We start from the raw sequence: 20,235 nt of genomic DNA on the forward strand, positions 1-20,235 counted from the left end.
TTCACAACTTTCACCTGCTTAAATTGTTTTTTACTTTTGAGCCTGTGGAATGTTTACTTTAAAAATAAATGTAGCATACAGTATTGCGATACCACTGTATTATTTTTGCCATTTTTTTTCTTTTTGTCCTATTTGACCTCATTCTTGAGTATCCCTATTAGCTCAAATTTGGCTAACCAAATAGTGACAAAAAGCACAACGTAGCAAAATGCCCCCTCCATCTATCACCTAGCCAAACAAAAAACAGTTTTTGTGTAGGCAAATTCAAATCCTCAGCAAGGGTGGTTTCTTCAGTAGACTTAAAAAAAAAACTTTCCTTACCATTCATTTTTTTTTAACATTTCTATCAAAACCAGTTAGTACCATAGGCTCAACTGACAGATTAAAGGTGTGATCTCTGCTAATTGCTTTCTTGGCTGACCTACCTTGAATGAGGTAATGACAACCTGATTGTAGGGCTGAAGGGTTGTTCTTCCCTTTGAGGAATGAGCCAGGGAGTCACTGCAGGTGTGAAGATGGGGTGGGGGGTGGAGTGTGAATGATGATGTGTAAGCATGTGCTTTAAAGATCTGATAGTTATATTCTGCAGAACAGTATGGGGCACAAACATCATGAACACACTTTGCAAGTTCTTCTCTGTTGTGTTAAACGTTTTAATGACTTTCCTTCCTAGAATATTTCTTTAATTGACAGAAAGACAACAGAATCTATAACATCAAGTAAAGAGCCCAGGAATAAAACAAATAAATTGATGCACAAATGTTTGCTTCCAACAAGAAATTACAACAGTCCTGTCCACCCAAGCAAATTAAATTCCACAAGCATTAACAAAACAGGACAAATAATAGAAAACACAGGTTTGTTAGTGCTTCTTTCTTGCTTGCTAATAAAACAACATCAAGGGATTCCAGGAGAGAATGTACAACTGAAAATTAATATAGTTTAAATGGCAGCTCTGTGACCAAAATATTAACATGCAAATCTTTTAATGCCATTACAAATTGGTTCTGAGCTTCAAAGCAAAAAAAAAATCTCTAGGTTTATTCCCCAATTTTCAGAATTTAAACGACTCAAAGCCTCTTAAACTAAGCATAACAAATCTATCTTCTGGAAGCTCTTTTGTTTTAGATATGTGATATTCCTATTGGTTTGGAGTGACTTGTTATGGCCACTGAATTATAGTACTAAACCAAACTATTAAACAGTAAAAGACAGAAGATAATAGAAGAAAATAATAATGTAATACCTGTGTTAGTATTACTCCAAATACCTCCATTAGTATTTTTTATAAGTCTTTTTTTAACTACATATGCAGTTGCAGATTTTTTTTCTAAGCTTGCTGAAAGATTTCTGATGGGCTCACTGATTATTAAAAAATCATTAACTGAATTCTTTATCATAGCTGTGTAATAAAATAATTAGACACAAATCCAGATTAAGCCATTTTAAAGGACACAATATGAACACTGTATGCCAACACTCATTTATTTATAGGGGATACTGAGGACTGTTAAGTAATTAATGTACAGTTAACGTTTGGATACAGGATGAGGAAGAAGACCACCCCATAATAAACCAATAGATTAAGAAGATTCTGCAATGGAGGTGGAAAAGGGGGTGTTGGGGTTGGGGGGTATTGTGGTGAGTGCTAGGATATAGTAGTATGAATTTGCATAGGAATTTAGAAAAATGTTTACATACAGTGTAAATTATATATATACAGCATATAGTCTTATGTACTTAGTTAAAGCTTTGAATACCACTGTAAAGGTATTTAACATTGTAAACTGACACAGAACACTTAAATACAGGAAAAGGTAAAGGTTTATTCTGTACTGAAAGGAAAAGAAAAAATACATAACATTTCAACTGTGAAGCCTTCGTCAGGTGGAAGAAGGTGAAAGGTGAAAGGTGAAAGAAGACTCTACAGATAGCATGTTGTGTCTCTTTTCTTTTCCTTTCAGCATGGGATAAACCTTTACCTGTTCCTTTGCAGCCTATGTATGCTGACACAGGTACCTACTCCCACATAAACACAGTTTAACTTCTCTTTAAAATCAAGATATGGGAATGAATGTCTGTATAATTTAAAAAAATGTTTGTTTTAAAAATTGCACTGCACTTCAAATATATGAGAGCCTCAAGGTACCACACACTAATCAATGTCAATGGCAATGATGAAATCTGTTTTGTAAGAGCTCTTCAGTCTTAATTCAGGATAAGTTTCACTGTTATCTCATGCCAGTATCTTGAAAGAAGAATCATTCAGCTGTGACAGTTAGCACAAGTCCAATACCTTGCAGCTTTAAAAGCTTATTGATTTCTCCTGATAAAAACAACTTTCTGGGCAGTTAAATCACGGGTAGGGATTACGTCTATGTAACAGGGATGACTATTAACAAGGCTCACATAACCTTTTCTAATACTTCTTAAAATACCGCTGTGTAGTCTTATAGGCTGCACAAAAATGCTTCAGAGCACATACTCTGATAAGAGAAAGCAAAAGTGCAGTCTGATTAAGACACTGTCTAGAGAAGGAGGAATTGAAAAGGGGGTTTCTAATACATACAGTATAAGATTGTTATTATAATCTGATCTATGTCATTCTACTTATGTGAAATAAAATTGGGTTCTTGAACTAGGCTGCAATGTACATTAAATCATATAATATAACTATGACTTGACAGGAAACAGTTGGAAGCAGAGGTATTACAATAGGTTAAACACTATTGGGGATATACACTGTATAGTACATGCTACTATTACCTTGCTGTTTGTGAAGGTGGCACCTTCAGGTTGATGTTAGAAAATAATGCCAGTAACATGCAAACAAGACATATTTACTTTCTACTTGAACAGAGAAAACTACAAAGGAACCTGGATCAAATTTTCAGAATTCTCAGATAGTGCACATATCTGAGTCACACAGATAATCACTCTAAATGGAGTTCAAAATCAACATTGAAACATGAACCAGAAGACACAAAAGGGCATGAGCCAAGAGCAGGTACTTTTAATACCTGTCGTAATTAGGAACAAACTAAACAGCCATGTTATTGAAGACGGTACCCTTGTCATATACTTCAGATACTTAATTACTGTAGCTACTAAGAACAAATGAACTACAGAAGCCTCCTCTTATGTTTCTAAACATTTTTAAGTATTGAAGCTTGCAAATTAGCCTGCTGCTGGACATTGTATATTACTACAACAAAAACTGTATTAAGCCATTTTTTGTCCAATGATTTTTATGTTTTAAGAAGAACTCCATGTGAACTTTTTCCATGTGACTTCATCAATTCATAAATTAAGTGCAGACTGGAAATCTAGAAGTATTGATACTTCTCCTGCGATATTTAGGTTTCAGTCCATGAGACGCAGATCATTTCTGAGCAATTAAAAAAAACATGTGTACATAGAAAATGTTAAAAATGCATCATTACACCCTAAATTCAAATCTTAAACAAGCAGAGTTTGAATACAGTAGCTATGTGCTTGGCAGATAGCTGATATCTGTACCGACATCTTCAACATGTCCTTGGCCCAGGCCACTGTACCTAGCTGCTTCAAGACAACCACCATCGTGCCAGTACCGAAAAAATCAGCCCCCACATGCCTGAACGACTACCGCCCTATTGCACTCACCCCCATCATAATGAAGTGCTTTGAAAAACTACTTATTCCACACATTAAAGCCAGCATTCCAAAAACACTGGATCCTCTCCAGTTTGCCTATCGCACAAACCGCTCCACAGAGGATGCAATCTCTATAGCTTTACACACCACACTAACCCACCTGGATAAAAGGAACACCTATACAAGAATGCTGTTCATTGACTTTAGCTCAGCATTTAACGCCATCATACCCGTAAAACTTTCTACCAAACTCAGTGCTCTAGGTTTAGATACAACCCTCTGCAGCTGGATCCTAGACTTCCTCACCAGCAGACCCCAGACTGTCAGGATTGGCAACCTCACCTCCAACACACTCACCCTTAACACCGGTGCCCCTCAAGGCTGTGTGTTCAGCCCACTGCTTTACTCCCTGTTCACCCACGACTGTACTGCCAAGTTCAGCACAAACAGCATCATCAAGTATGCTGACGATACCACAGTCGTGGGCCTGATCACTGACAATGATGAGACTGCCTACAGGGAGGAGATAAAACAACTTGCAGACTGGTGCCGAACCAACAACCTATGTCTCAACATCAGCAAAACCAAAGAGCTGATTGTTGACTTCAGAAGACAGGGAAAAGTTCACTCCCCCATCTACATAGAAGGGTCTGTGATGGAGATGGTGAATAACTTCAAATTCCTAGGTGTTCACATCTCTAAGGACCTTACATGGACACTGAACACCTCCAGTCTCATCAAGAAGGCACAACAGTGGCTGTACTTCCTGAGAAGGCTGAAGAAAATACACCTACATCCACAGATCCTCACCAACTTCTACAGATGTACGGTGGAGAGCATACTGACCAGCTGCATCACAGTCTGGTATGGCAACTGCACCGCATCCGACCATAAGGCACTACAGCCGGTGGTCAAAACTGCCCAACACATCATCGGCAGTGCCTTACCATCCATCCAGGAAATATACAACACCAGGAGTCTGAAAAAAGGCACCAAAATTATGTCTGACCCCACTCACCCCAGTCATAACTTGTTTGTTCCCCTACCATCTGGCAGAAGGTTCCGGTCACTCCAGTCGCACACAACTAGACTCCAAAATAGCTTCTTCCCCAGAGCTGTCAAGTTGGTGACGCCCCCACTCCCTCCCACCATATGATCTCTCCTAACGTCCTCCTGTACCCACAATGACTGTACTCCTACACCACTACACACACATGTAAGCCGAAATTGTACTGTCCCCTCGATAGCCCAGTAAAACTGTACCAGTCGTAATAATATTTAATATTTATTAATTAACCATACTATTTTTAACCATACTATTTTTGCACTGTTCGAAGAATTACCTTGCACTGTTTTTGTCCTGTTATATTTTCTCTGTTTGTGGAATTTTGCACAGTTTTGATTACTTGATTACATGTTATTTATGTTATGTTATTACATGTTACTGTTATTGCTGTTGTGTTACTGTCTATTGTCTTATCTTCTGTCCTATTTATATACTGCACCTGAGTGACTAATGAGAAACACTTTTCATTATACTATGCACCTGTGTAAGTTTAACGACAATAAAGTTGAATTGAATTATTATATTTTAATAAGGTTTGCCAAAATGTTTTCTTGTATATGAATGAAGAGCCTCAATAAAATCTTTCAAAGTCAACCAAACTGACACATTTGGTAAATTTTTCAAAACAAATGTAAAGGCCTTTATCGTTACATTATGTAAATGACTGGCAATAAAATCACACTTTTCAGAAAAATCCAGATCTGCACAAAAGCTTAAGCACAAAAGCTAAAGGTGTGAAAATTGTTTGGTCCAAGAGTTGTCTGGGACAGAACCCTAGATTAAAGCACCCACAAGTTTGTTTTCTTCAAAGTTGTTTTCCTTGGAGATCATAATGACAAAAATGTTTCTTACTGTAAAGTTTCTTATGGTTTCAAAAAATCTTACAAACCAAAACTGGATACTCATCTGTCCCACTTCCTCTCTCAAAAATAGTCAGGCCAAAAATAAGTTAATAAATAATATGCACTAAAATGACAAAAAAAAATCAATCACTTCATAACAGTAACTTTCAAGACCTTGGAAGGAAACATAAATAACATAACTGACAAGCTCTTTGCCCAAAAGCCCAAAAGGCCTAGATTGCTAATTGCCATGCTCGGAAGGGCAAAATTAATTATCAGCAGAGGTCCACAAGTTATTTGCCAAGCAGCAAATCATCTTGCACCAATGATCCTCTGGATGACTCAGTTTATCTTCACTGTGGGATGGACTATGTGGGGCACAGCTCCAAAGTAACAAGAAATGGGGGAGGGCAAGAACATGCTGATTTGAAGGACAGAAAAAGAAAAAAAAGAAACATACACAATAAACCTGCTGTATCTCATTTTCACTGTGGGATAGTAGAGTCCCAAGGGGCATTCAGATTTGAATTGCCTGGTAAAAGACCTGGAGGGGAGTTTATCGCATTCAGAACAATCTTCACCTTGTTCATACTCAGTTGTAACATAAAATCACTTTATGGTGAAAAAAGTGTAGTAGAATTCACTGGTTTTCATTGGGTTCAGGAACCCAATTTTGTACATTAATGCACTGAAAATGTTTGGTTGTTTCTACATTTACATCTAATTTTATATTAACATCTGAGAAGGAAAAGCTTCAACAAACAAATGCTATTAGTACTAAGAAACACACTTTATTGTACTTTGGTCCTTTTACAGTATCGTAATAAAGGGCAGGATGAAATTCAGTGCTTTCAACAACAGCAACTTGCTTTTTATTCCTTAATTTTTATGCAGACTTTTATCAGCCTTTAATAACTGGCACCTTTTGACCTAATCCATTTATCAACAATTCATCAATGTCTGTAGTCCATTAACCTACCATGTTTATTACCACTCTACACCTGTCACCAAAGAAATATGCAGTTGACTTTGTCCTGCCTTATTTTCACCCTTCATGTGGTAGCTTTCTATCTACAGCACTACCCGTTCTTCTCCTTCTGTACGAAAGTCCACTTTAAGCAACTTAAACAAAGTACCTGGGGCAATGAATTTAAATGCCAGTCAGACATTTATAGCAGTTTCAATGTTTGACATGTTCAAATATTAAATATTGTAAAAAATACGTTTTCCAAACATTCACTTGAATTTATTTAAAAACATTTGCAAACAAAGACAATCTCTAGTGTAACAGACAAGCCACCTTTGAAATCTGAAGTAACATAAGTATCAATAGAAGCAAGTTGTTGACTTTATACATTAACTTCTATATACTGTACTGTACACTATTGTTGTATTCGATTCTAAACCTTCTCTAGGATGTCGCTTGTCACCCGGAGAATGTGGTATACATATGTTACCATCCATCACTTTAAGTCCACACAGTACCAAGTCTCACAGACAGTGTTGATGTGCCTAACCAATACACCAAGAGTTATTTTCTAGATTAAACATGAAGTACATTTCCATATATGAAACTATAAAGTCGACTTTGTATCGCACAGCAATTCGCTTTTGAGGCAAAAGTACAGCTTTTGATTCCCACCAGCCTTAATTTGCCTAACCCATATTCAAATTCAAGTCCCTTCCTTGCTTTCTGTTTAATTGCAGCTGAGCTATTATATTGGAATATCGTTAAAAAAACAAAAAAGAAAATGAACACCCTATGAATCATACATCTGTGATGGTATTTTGATAGTAATGGAAATGCTCACAAAATACAATGTAAAATGAACTATTGTAATGTCATTAAATAAAAATTAAAAATCTAAATTTTTTAAATATACAATGTAGAAGGTTGTCTGGATGTACTGTAAACATTTTCTCATCTATTTCAGATAAAATATTTTTTCTCTCTTAAAATACGGGTGCTTAAGAATTATAGAAATGATCACCAACTAGGTGAAAGAGATTTGCAGTAAACTAGAAACTGTGTACTGTTATATACTATACAGTTCTGTCAAATGGATGCTGGAATATTGAGGAATTAATATTTTTGCCATAAATTGAAGATAAATTATAATAAGCAGGTGTTCTAATGTAAAAAGGTAATTTAAGTAATAGATGTAACATCTTGGAGTTCCTAGCCTCTTCATGTATTTTTATTTTTTGATCACTCAGTTTTAAAAAAGGTTGAATAAAACAGTACATATATTTCCTTCTGTGAAAAATTACTTTATTCAAGAGGTCATGAAAGTTTGCCCCTCCTTTTACTAATTTTCTGCATGTTCATAGTTATTGTTTGTGGTTTACTCAAGGCACATTGTAAAAAACAATTATCGTAGATCAGTGCTTCTTAGGTTTAGGTTTAATGCTTTTTCAAAGCACTTTAGAAACAGGCTACTGTATGCACACATCCTAGCAATTAGCTTCAAGTGCTCTTGTCTGAGGTTATTTGTACTGGAATAGATAGCAAACAATCTACAGTAAGCAAAAGCAACAACAGATAATTGTGCACAGGGTACAGCAAAATATGAAAAACACGCAAAAAGTAATTTGAATAGGTTTACTCATGGCTTCAAGGGAGAAAATATTCTTTTGAGATTTATACTGTATGTTTCCCATAAATGTCTGTTCCACCAAGAAATTTGTGATACACAACATCTTCAATTGTATATAATTGAATGTTACATTGCATGCAATTCCTGGTGTCAAATAACTTCTATAATAGATGATAAAACCTTTGTCTGTAGAATTTAAACAACATGGAAAAAGTCACTCAAGAACTTGAATTCTAACAGTTTGGAAACTCTTAGTTGATGATAAGCTCAGACTTTTTTGTTTCCCATGCTAAATACATCCATTCATTTATGAACCGCTTTATCTAATACGAGGCTGGAAACACTCTTTTTGGGATACCAATCTATCGCAGGGCACATGGACACAAACACAGACACACTCACACAAGGGTCAATTTTCCCAGAAGTCAATTATCTTACCAGTATGGCTTTGGACTGTGGGAGGAAACTGATATATGAATACCACTCAAACAACACCCTATTGATCCCAGGTCCCCAGACCTGGGAGTCAGCAATGCTAAGCACTGCACCACTGTGCCACCCCATGCTAAATGCAGGTTTTAATATAACAGCCATATTTTGAGATATACTTGAGGTTTTATATATTTCATTGAAGGCACAATGTTAATGTGCCTTGGACTATATTAAAGAAGGCACTCACGCGTAGCTCCTGGGCCTCCATAGCTTTCTTTCCATCCCATGCCCAACTCCGTTTGGTGAAGTAGTTCACTGTGGCAAATTCAATAAGGGCCGAAAACACAAAGGCATAGCAGACGGCCATAAACCAGTCCATAGCCGTGGCATATGCCACTTTGGGTAAAGAATTTCTTGCACTGATACTTAGAGTGGTCATGGTCAGGACAGTGGTGACACCTGTAGGAAACAGAAGATACAAAACGTTAGTTGACACCATACAGAAACCATGACAGCAAGTAGCTTCATTCAAGCAAGCAGCTCTTCATAATACAGATCCCAACTTTAAAATTTAAAATGACCTAAAAAGGATTATTGTGCTGCCTCAGACATGCAAACACTCAGCTCAGATGCTCCATTTAGACAGTCATTATGTCTATCAGAGACAAGTCCTCAAAACCAGACCTCTCAGTGTGAAAATGTGCAGAAATTCATTGTTAAGGCTAGTTAAGGTTAGTTCAATATGTAAAAAAGCAGCTTGTACAAACACAGAATTAAATGTGAAGTAGAGTAATTACACACAATTTCTGGATGCACATTCCAGTATGGCAATGGCACTGATATCGAATGTACCATATTTTCAGGTCATGTTTTTCATAAGCATCTAGGAACTTGACTATCATTCATATATGCCCCCCCCCTCACTTTATTTTGTAACATTACAGCTTATTATGGTGTTCATGCTCCTATGAGGTCAAAACACATTTCTCCTTGTGGATGTCCTTTTAGATCTGTTGCTCTTTCTCCCTCAAAATATTTTCCTTTTGGTTTTGTAATTATCCTACCATTTTTTGTTCATATTCAAAGCCCTCTTAAATATCACAGTTAACGATAGGCTAATGGACAAAGGTGTGTTCTGGAATTGTACTATTGTACTTTAATTTTTTTTCTCTATTGCATGTTATTGTATATTAAATGTTTGTAATATACAATGCGTGTGTGGACTGTTTCTTTAAACACCTTCCTCGAGGGTTGTTTTCCTTGTTTCCTTGTTACATAAAATACAGTTAACCATGATTGATTGATGTTTGGTCCCATTAAAATCTTTAATAATAGCTACAGATTTAAATGCATTACTATGGTTTACAGTAGCTTTTCCATATACATGTACCCTCAATGAGACTTGGGTTCCACATATTAAAAATACATAAAAATCCTTTTATTGATAAAGTGCGTGTAGCATAACTTCTCCCACAGAGACAGTAACAGATTCTAGCCATCTGTTGAGATAGCCTGGACTTTATATGTCAGTAGTGTGATTAATCAAGCATGGATTCCAGCGAACCATGCCTGTTTAGTGAAGCACAACTCTTGATGTGGACGACAAAGGGAACAATATTATTGGATAGGGTCTGCATGTTTCCAACATCTTGCAACCAGAAAATAGACCTGATAATGCAGTGTGAAAATAATAGGAGCAGAAAAAGTCTGAAGCGTCTGATGACAAAAACAGATCCTGAGCGCACCATTTTGACACCAATAACCTTATTTGCAATACAATAAATGAGAGGCAGCTTAAGGTTACAAAAACAAAAAAAAGAAAAAATGACTCTGACTTCTCAGGTCAATATTTCATGTCTGTGTCACTTAGACTGCCCCTTTTGACTTAAGTCAAATCTTAAATTTTATAAAAGCTTTATTTTTTTTGACAAGGTGCCTGTTAACAAAATGTTATTATTCAGCTTATCTATTTCATATTGAAGTGACAAATTCCACATTGATTGACCACAATACAAAATAAGAAGAAAAAAACAGCATAGACAAAATGAAAATAAATGCAGTGAGAAATCAAAATCTATGATAGGTCATTGTGCAGTTCACTTAATTTATTTATTTTTTGTTGGGGAAAGAATGCATTCAAGATAAATAAAATAATATTGTCCACCAAAACAAATATAGGCAATTATGCCACTTGAGTTGTTTTCACCTGCTTCCTAGGCACAAATATAGGACTGACATGGCCTTGTTCTTGTTCATGACAACTTTTCAATGACCAATGGCAACCAAGAATGCTTAATTATGCTAGCCTGTGCTGTGCAATGTTTGATAATTTAATTGAAAATGCTTTTATTGTGTGATAAATGTGTCATTGAAGCATTCTTCTTGTTTTGTTGTTGGTAAAGCTAACCTGTGAACTGCAATTACTGAAGTAAAAAAGGACACTTGAACATAAGGGCATTATGAAAACATTGATAACTGCTAATAATACTAAATCTTGAGAACTGAACTGTGCAAGAATATGAGTTTTAATGCTATAAACAGTAGAAAATTCTTCCTTGCATCTAGAGAGACATTCTTGTACAGTTTTTTCAGCTGGAAGCATAAATCATGTAATACACATGGATATGTTCTGTAAATTACAAAAATCATTTTCCACAGAAAGATCATGTCATATCGAGGATTGCAATATTTTTCCAGAGATCTGGCACTTCTCCAAGTAGAAATCTACATTTTAATTATTAATTAATTGTCAACTTATATGTGACTTTTGGGAGTTTGTAATACATAAATCTGGGCTTTGAGTAGTTCATTGAGTGTGCAATGTTTAAGAAATTCAGCTGGTTTATGGGTTTAATTTCTTATTTCAACCACCCCACCTACAGTATAAATACAATTTCTTTTTTTATCCTTTTGTTTATCTCACATAAATGAGCTCTATCATCATCATTCATTGAAAATAAGAAACATAAACAACCCTACATAACTCAATTAGAAGAAAAAGATGTTACAGTGCATTAAATTCAGTTTTGAATAATTTCTGTGTGATTTCTATTTATTTTTTCCCAAGCTTTACTAGTTTCTTTTCCACAGTCACCTTCACGGCAAGGGAATTCTTCCTGGAGTTTCTTCAGCTGAGAATTAAGTATGTAGATGGAGGTTCCTTCTGGGTAAATGTTTGTGTGCTAGACATTGTTACGCTCTAAATCACTGATTAGCCTACATATTCAAGCCTGCTAGTGAAACACACTTGAAACATGATTTTAACATTCATCTGAAATAATTGAGGTCTTATGGGAAAAAGAAGGCAATATGCTCTTTTCATTTAAGAAAATAATCATATGCAGCAAATACACAGAAAGTATCCAATTGGTGATGTTTCACAAAAAAAAAGAGCATGTTGGTGAGGACAAATAGCATGGATAAGTGCATGACCTTCTTAGTCTTGTGGACTGACTTTACTGTGTCTTGAGCAAATTAGTTGTTTTCACACCACAGCCTAAAAGCAAAAGCACCAAGACTAAAAGCAGAGACAGAATGGTCTAAAAACAAAATCATCATCTGACCACTGTTTGAAGGAGAAATGTAGCAATAACAGTTTACCAAAGCACTGGAAACACATGGAAAGTCAATACTGCTTATCTAAAATAGCTACAATTTAGTTTCTTTTCTGCTTCTTTGAAATATCTAAATTTCAGGCTAAAAGAATTTGGAAAACCAGACACCTCTTGTCTCAACTTGACACTATAGAATCAGTAGACATGCAAAATGGTTGGGGAAAATATATTTGGATGACAGATGTGCTGCATAATGTTTTGTAAAACGGTGCATGAAGGACAATGCAACCATCTTACAAGTTCCAGTTCTAGGACACCCTTCTAACCCGACCCAATAAAGATGAAAACCTACAGAATTTGGCAAGATTATTTGTGGCATGGTGTGTTATTTTATTTGTAATGTACGTGTGACAATGTACAGTACTGTGGACTGTTTTAATGTGTTTTTCTTCTTAAATTTTGGAAGCAAGATATATATGGCATACAGTTGTAGTTAAGAATCGGCACACTCTCCTCTTCAAAGAATTTGTGCTGGCATAAGCATCATCTATACAAATATATTAAAATTCCTTTTAGGCACCCATTATTCCTGAGAATGAATAGTGAAATATCTGAGTTGGAAATGATGATGCTAAATATGAGTGCTTAATATATCTATTTCAGCAACTTTAAATTAAAAACATCTATGAGATTTAGGATTAACTTTATTGCTGAGGATTTCAAATAGAGTAACACGTTAGCTTAAAAGGCTGTAGACTGAAAGGCTTTTCCTGAAAGGTTTAACCTGAAATTCAGATATCCTACAGAATTATTTCTACCACATAACATAACATAATTGTATGGTTTCACGTACAATGCATACATCACAATTTTGCAAAGGTACAGTAATTTAACTGTTTCAGTTTAGTTTCAGTGCAAACTAGAACATTTTACATTGGAAAATATACTCATGTTTTATTAAAACATTTAATTTTTGTAATAGGTTTGGATGAGTATATAACCCAAGATTAACTAAGGGTTGATCAATTGAAACAATTGTTCCTCAATGTATTTATTTTGTACAATACATACAGTATTAATGGCCAAGTATAGCCTGTGTTAATATGCGTGTTCTTGTAGAAAGGACATCCTGACCTCTGTTAATACATTTGTGTAAATAATCATTTTGGCCTAATTTCATTCATGCTTTAAACTCATACAGGTAAGAAGAAGCATAAGGCGGAATGACTTTAGCTGTTTATACAGTAGGTGTAAGAGTAGGTTTTCCAAGCAGAGTTGTAACCTGCACATTTGAAGAATCAATACGAATTACTCTAGACTTCTGCTAGTGTTAGAACATTTTACCTTACAATGTGTGCTTAATATAACTGGCTGTATTACTCTATATTCCATAGAATGCTTTTTAGTCCCAATTAAAACATGTCTCCTGATTACAAATTTCCTAGCTGCACTAAAACAAATTAATACATTATTGAAGTAAAGAACAAAACAATCATGGCACAGCTACTTCTAGAGAAAGATCGAATTTACAGTCATCCTTGATATAACTGCATAATTTAAATAACAGCTGAATATGAATTTCTGTCCCACATCCAGATTGAATTGCTTGTTCAAAATGTTTCAAGGTTAAAGAAAGATTAGGCTCACCAAAAACAGTGCGTGCAGGAACAGATTCTCTGTTTAGCCAGAAGGAAACCTGAGACAAGATGACAGTCATGATGCATGGAAGGTAAGTTTGAATCACAAAATAGCCAATTTTCCTTTTCAAATGGAAATATGTTGTCATCACTATATATTCTCCTGAGGGAAAGAGAAAACACATGAATTATTTACATGCTCATGGTCTGTCCAGACACAATGCTTAAATCACAAGTACAAAGCTAAAATATTAAGAGTTGAAATATTCTGCTTATGAGTATTAATTCATGGAATTATTCTCAGTAGAACTGCAATAACAATTAGTGGAGGGAGATATTCACAACTCTATGTCATTACTTCTGGGGTCAGCTTTTTTACCTCCAGGAATAAAAAAAATAAGAAGAGAGACTTCCCTAGGACGATCATTATTAATTTTGATCAGAGTCATTACCTGCACAATTACACAGTTAATATGGTCATACGCAAAGGGATAGTATCACAAGGGATAAGGCATACCTTCTTATCATACTTAAAGACTTTTCATTTTTTATGAGGACATGTGTGCACTTTATCAGACCCACTTGCTGCATATACAAACTAGGATGAGCTACTGGTTTTGTGTACAGTATCGAAGTATTTTTAGCCAATGAAAAGTGACATATAATAACTGTATATGTCATACATATACCTCTATGTATGTTCACAAGCTATTTGAAAGGTTTCTTTGTTGTTTTAGAAATGAAAAAGACAGTATAAGACAGAAACTAGAAAAAAAAGACAGTGTATCGAACACTTTTAACATAACCTCTCTTGATTTTAATTCTATGCCTTTAACTGTGCTGTATATCCTTACTATATATCCTAGTAGCAATGTAAAGATGCAGGCAACTAGAATGTGTGTCAAATGTTAGCAGAATTACAGCATTCTCATGTAATCCACAGCCCTTTCCGGCATACCGCTTTCAGTCCATCACTACTCAAACCAGATCGCTAGGTGGCACTAACGTTGTGTTAGATGTTACTGAAATGGTAGCTTCATTTAATCTGTTTTTTTCCCTAGTCTAATAATCCTATTTCTTTAAAATGTAACATATTTTATACTACATATGTTAAAGAAACACATAGAATACATAGATACCATTTTTAATTGTAAGATGGCTGATTTTTTTCTGAAAAGAGGATCACATGCCATGAATGGAGCCAAAAACACTACAATATATTACTTTACAGAATTCTTTAACTCAGTAACTTTGACATTATTTTTGCTTGATAGAACTGATACTGTATGTGATAAATGGTATATATCAGAGTACAGGGTGATATAGTCTAGAGCTATATCACCCTGCAACTCACAACTGGCAGACCACTGTAACTAAGCAGGTGTGAATCTGGTCAGTAAATGGATCGAGGAGATCTCCTGTGAAAGCTAAGGTTGTTTCTTGAAGAGGTGTCAGTGGGACCAGTAGGGAGCACTCACTGTGGTCTATTTGGGTCCTAATGCCCAAGTAGAGTGATGGGGACACTATGATAAAAAGTTGCCATCCTTGGGATGAGATGTAAAGCAGAGGTCCTGACTCACTGTGGTCATTAAAAATGCCAGGGGGTTTCCTGAAAAGAGTAGGGATGTTATCCTGGTGTCCTGGCTAAATAGTTTATCGATAACGACCTCCTAATAATCACCCTCTATGAACTGGCTTCATTACTCTGCTCACCTCTGCACTGATAGCTGATGTGTGGTAATGTGTGGTACCGTTGTCTAAGTGTCAAGAAAAGCCTAATTTCTCACTGAGATACGTCTGTGGTCCAGCTCTGTGCATGGAGTGTTATTAGTATTAGTAGTGGTAGTAATAATGGAATACTGTACATGTGTAGAATTTTGGGAACGTTTTTCTGTCCATGTATTTGGTTTCTAATACACTTCCCGTTCTTTCTCCCTTCATGTCAGAGCTAGCGGTCAAAATAAATAATAAGGCCTCGGTCTATTCCACATCCTTTGTTTCTATATGTATAGTAATCTCTGTTTGGTGACTGCAGGAAGTACAATAGGCTTCACCTAGGGATGTAAAGAATAAAAGTTTAGTTTCCAACTAGAGTCTCTTGTTCATACTTCTTCATCAATTAAAATAGTTCATTCCACACAATGTGTCATAAATACCTGAAGAATTTTAATTAAAAATTATTCTCTTTGTATATCTAATTTATCCCCATCATCTAAATGGTGATACACAATGGAACGTTTCCGTGAACTGGGCAGCAGCTAAGCAATTGTGATCAGCAGCAAGTGACAATGGCATTTGTTTTCTGAAGTTTTAGAAGTTATTACTTCTATTATTACTAATTATTACTCACACAGATGTACTTATCTTTTCAGTCATGCTGACCTGCAGGTCCCACCCAGGCCTTATTAGACTGTACGTTTTGACTTTTACTATATATTTTGACTCTAACATGAGGGAACAAAGACAAAATACAAATATTTAAAATACTTTTGGATTTTTAATAGGTATTTAGTAATTTTACATTTCTTAACCAGTTTTCATTTTTTAAAGGATCTCTTTAATGCTGAACATTAAGTATATCTCTCACCAAGTACAGCATCTAGTTTTTAATTTAGTGCATTAGCCAAAAACACAGTTAAAAAACTACATTTCCCAACGTTTCACACACGTAACATTACCATTTATCACATATGATATCAGTTAGATGAAGCAAAGTAATGTCAAAATTAGCAAGAGTATCGAGTTAAAGAATACCGTGACATAATATCCACAAATATCAATATATCAACTATATATCAGACTGCCTGTAACTAGATGAAATTATTTACACCACTATTTCCTAAGTGATAATTAAAATATGTTTTTGTGTGGTGCATACTTCAAAAATATGATGGCAATTTTCAATCTTAACAATTTAATATATTGTTTGAAACAAAAAGTGAGCTCTGTTTTATGTGTTTATTTGCTTTTAAACACAATGTGTGTAACATATTTTTATAATTAAGATTAAATTAAGAATATCTGTTTTCTAATTACTTTGTATATGCATTTATCAATAATTCTACAGTATGTACTGTATGTAATTAAAAAACACAAATTCTATTATTGTTATACATGTTATACAGCATGGTGATATATCTCATTTGGAGTTGTGGTAGCAATGTGGAAACAACATCCTCTCTCAACAATGTAATCATTATATTTAAATTGAAATTGTTTGTTGTTAGTATGTACAGTATACAGTATGATTTGTGCAGGAAAGCAATAATAGGTTAATTATTAAACATTTCATTCTACACTGGTTTGTATGACAACCACATAAACCTGCTGTACTTTAAGAATTCACTGCACCTTTTGCAGTTTTACAAAGTAGTACAGTCAGATTATTATTTAAAAAGAAAGTGATGCTGCTCTTGAATCTGTGTCTGCTGTGGTATACCTACTGATACCTTGCACATCCTAGATCCCTGCATCTGTAGTTTAGTTGTAATAAATGTTTTCATAATTTGGAAATTATTTGTCTGTAATTACTTATTTGTCTGTAATTACTTAGAGGAACAAATATTTCCATACTGAAAAGAGAAGAAAGAAAACACAACGTTTCGGCCGTGAAGCCATCTTCAGGTGTCTTTTCAGCATGGAATAAACCTATTACTTGTTCCTTTGCTGCCTACGCATTCTGACGCAGCTACCCAACTGAACTATTACTTAGTTCGGTTGTGTCACCATTTTTTGAATGGGCATTATATTAAATATTTTCTAGGCCATGGATGCTTCCCCTGTTTTGAGTAATTTATCAAAGAGTTGAATTAATGGCTTATGAATAACCTCTCATGTTATTTCAAGTGCAATTGGTGTGATATAATCTTGCCCTTGAAATGTAAATATCTTTAGATTATTATTTATATAATATATTTTCAAATAATCATTTATACAGTATTTTTTCATTCTCTGACTTTTATGGATTGACTACTAAGCAAGCAAACGATACATTCCTAAAAAAGTTTTTCTCTGGAAGAAAACTAAGAGCATCAAAAGATCAACGAAACTACTAAAAAACCCAGCATCTCTTCCAACTTTGCTGAGACAACAATGACCCAAGTATATAACAGTTGAAGAAGCCAATCAATGTCAGCAATTTGCAAAAGAAACAACACTCTGTTGAAGAATAGCTAAATTACTCTGCAAAGCACACAAATGAAATTTGAAACTTTAAATTGAAGTGACAACAAAACTGGAGGGATGTGAGATTTAACACAAAAATATGGCAATGACACTAAAAGATGAAAAAACTTTTTTCTTAAAGTTGGACGTGAAGCTACCTGTGCTGGAGCTGATGACTTCTGTGCCAATAGCATGACCTAACAAGTCATATTGATTCAAACGAGAGCCATCCTCAGCCACTGACACAGAATTGTCAACTCCATTCGTCCAGATATAAACCACCTCAGAGTTTGTGTAAGCATCTGGGGAAAGGAAGTAGAGGAGAGAGTCATTTAAAAAAAAACCTCTTCCTTCATGTGACATTCATGCTAATATTTGATTGCAAATACATCAAGCTATGTTGTAGATGTTTTATGAAAACAGAAAAACAATTAAAAAAATGTGATAACTTTACCTTGTGAAACCAGAAATAAGCATTTTAAAAAGCTCTCATTAAAATAAGCACATTAAGGTGACAGAAATAATCAGGAATGTGGCTGTGCAAGAACATTTTTAAAAATATGAAAATTTGATAAAGTATCCATATGGCCAATTCACTTTGGAATTACACGTTCCCAGGGGTTTGACTGGGGTATGGACCTTTTTTTTTGTTCTTTTTCATTTTTCTGTGAGACAAAGCTTTCTGAGGGTTCAGAGCTGATCACAGTAAAAAGAGGAACTGCATTTACTTCTGTCCAAGTCTTACCACAACTTAGCTTTATGCTGCAAAGTAAGAAATGCTGAAGATGTTAGTTGGAAAAAATATTGTTAGTTACTGTACATTAATATTCAAAAACACAGGAGGAAAAAAAAATTGAATCAATGGAAGTTCTTAACTGACGTTTGGGAGTATGGCGACAGACAAGCCACATTCATCTAGATGTTTTAAATCACAATCATTACCAACTTCTGCTATAGACATAAATCTTGCACACACATCTTTGAAAATTTCAACTTCGTTTTTTTACAGCTTGCCCTTGCTTAACTCCTTTCTCTCAATGGAGGTTGAGTCTCCTCCTCATTTGGCCAGGAGGTTACTTTGGGTTAAACCAAATCCTTTTTAAACCTAAATATTATTCTCTCTCATGTTTAACAGATCAATAAACAAAAAGTAAACTCAAAGTTCTGAGCGATATAAAAATATGCCTAATATAAGATTAAGATCTTTATATTTCCAGTATATTGGAAATATAAAAGAGGAACAAATTAAGGTTAATTCCACACTGAAAAGTTTTCTTCTTTACTTGGTCCTTTGCAGCCTTACAGCTGAAACAGCTCCCTACTTGAAGACCTACTATAAACCAAGTACATTTCTATTTTTTAAGTATACCATATAAACCTCATAGCTATCTACATCTGTGTAGGATAGAGGCATCATATTGGTCACAGGTTCTCATTAAGCAACTTCTAAGAAATGTTTATATAAAAAAACTGCCCTTTCTGGGATTTGAGTCAGTCATATTCCTTAAGATGAAAGAGAACTTTTGTTTCAATTTTGGGCAAGCTACAGGCAAACTGCCTTCTCCATAAGAAAATAATACACGTCACGGTCTCCCGTAATCTGAACACGACCCCTTTAAGAGGCCGTTTTTGTTGTCCAATCACGTAACCACTCTCCATCCCTGTTCACCACCACACCTCCACTTGGGACATCTCTGGGCATCCTGTCCAATCAAACACCGAAATTCTCATGATCAACACTCTCAGACCGTTTTTCCAGAAAGTGAAATGTCATCTTCATATAAATCTTTGCCCGGCCTCTTTCTTCCTGCGGTACTCTCTAGGGTCAATAATCAGATGTCCCTTCTCGCTTTTGTTGATTCAGGAGCAGCAGGCAACTTCCCTTGTTAAAGCCTGGAACATTATACTACTGCCTGTCCAGCCACCGCTCCAATTTCAATCTGCTGATGGCTCTCCTGTGTCCTCTGGGCAGATTGCTTGACAAACAATCCCTCTCTCACTTCAGATCGGGGCCACGCATATAGAAGAACTACAACTACTTCTCCTGGAATACCCCTCACACTTTTAGGATATCTTCTTTTAGGATATCCTTGGTTACATAAACACAATCCACACATCTCCTGGTTATAAAAAATGAACTTCTGGCTTGGGGGTCTCAATGTCAATCATCATGCTGCCATTTACCTGTGAAGGTAGCTCTAGCTGATCTCTTGCAGTCTGAAATCTCTGAGATTCCTCTTTACTACAGGGACCTGTACATTCACAACGTCATGGGGAAAAAGGCATCCTTCATCCTTATGCCGTCTT

At 35.4% G+C, this 20,235-nt stretch overlaps 1 protein-coding gene across 1 annotated transcript in view; it reads right to left on the bottom strand.

The window, feature by feature from the left end:
* The window catches only part of gabra3 (gamma-aminobutyric acid type A receptor subunit alpha3), a 142,903-nt gene that overhangs the window by 14,726 nt on the left and 107,942 nt on the right, over positions 1 to 20,235 (bottom strand). The window contains exons 7-9 of the mRNA XM_088648976.1: positions 18,087 to 18,230; positions 13,775 to 13,927; positions 8,821 to 9,032 (exon numbers count right to left, since the gene is read on the bottom strand). Coding sequence (XP_088505102.1) covers positions 8,821 to 9,032; positions 13,775 to 13,927; positions 18,087 to 18,230 — 509 coding nt within the window. The remainder of the gene's footprint in view (positions 1 to 8,820; positions 9,033 to 13,774; positions 13,928 to 18,086; positions 18,231 to 20,235) is intronic.

This window comes from Lepisosteus platostomus, chromosome 10 (genome assembly GCF_059453375.1).
Source record: "Lepisosteus platostomus isolate fLepPlt1 chromosome 10, fLepPlt1.hap1, whole genome shotgun sequence".
NCBI lineage: Eukaryota > Metazoa > Chordata > Actinopteri > Semionotiformes > Lepisosteidae > Lepisosteus > Lepisosteus platostomus.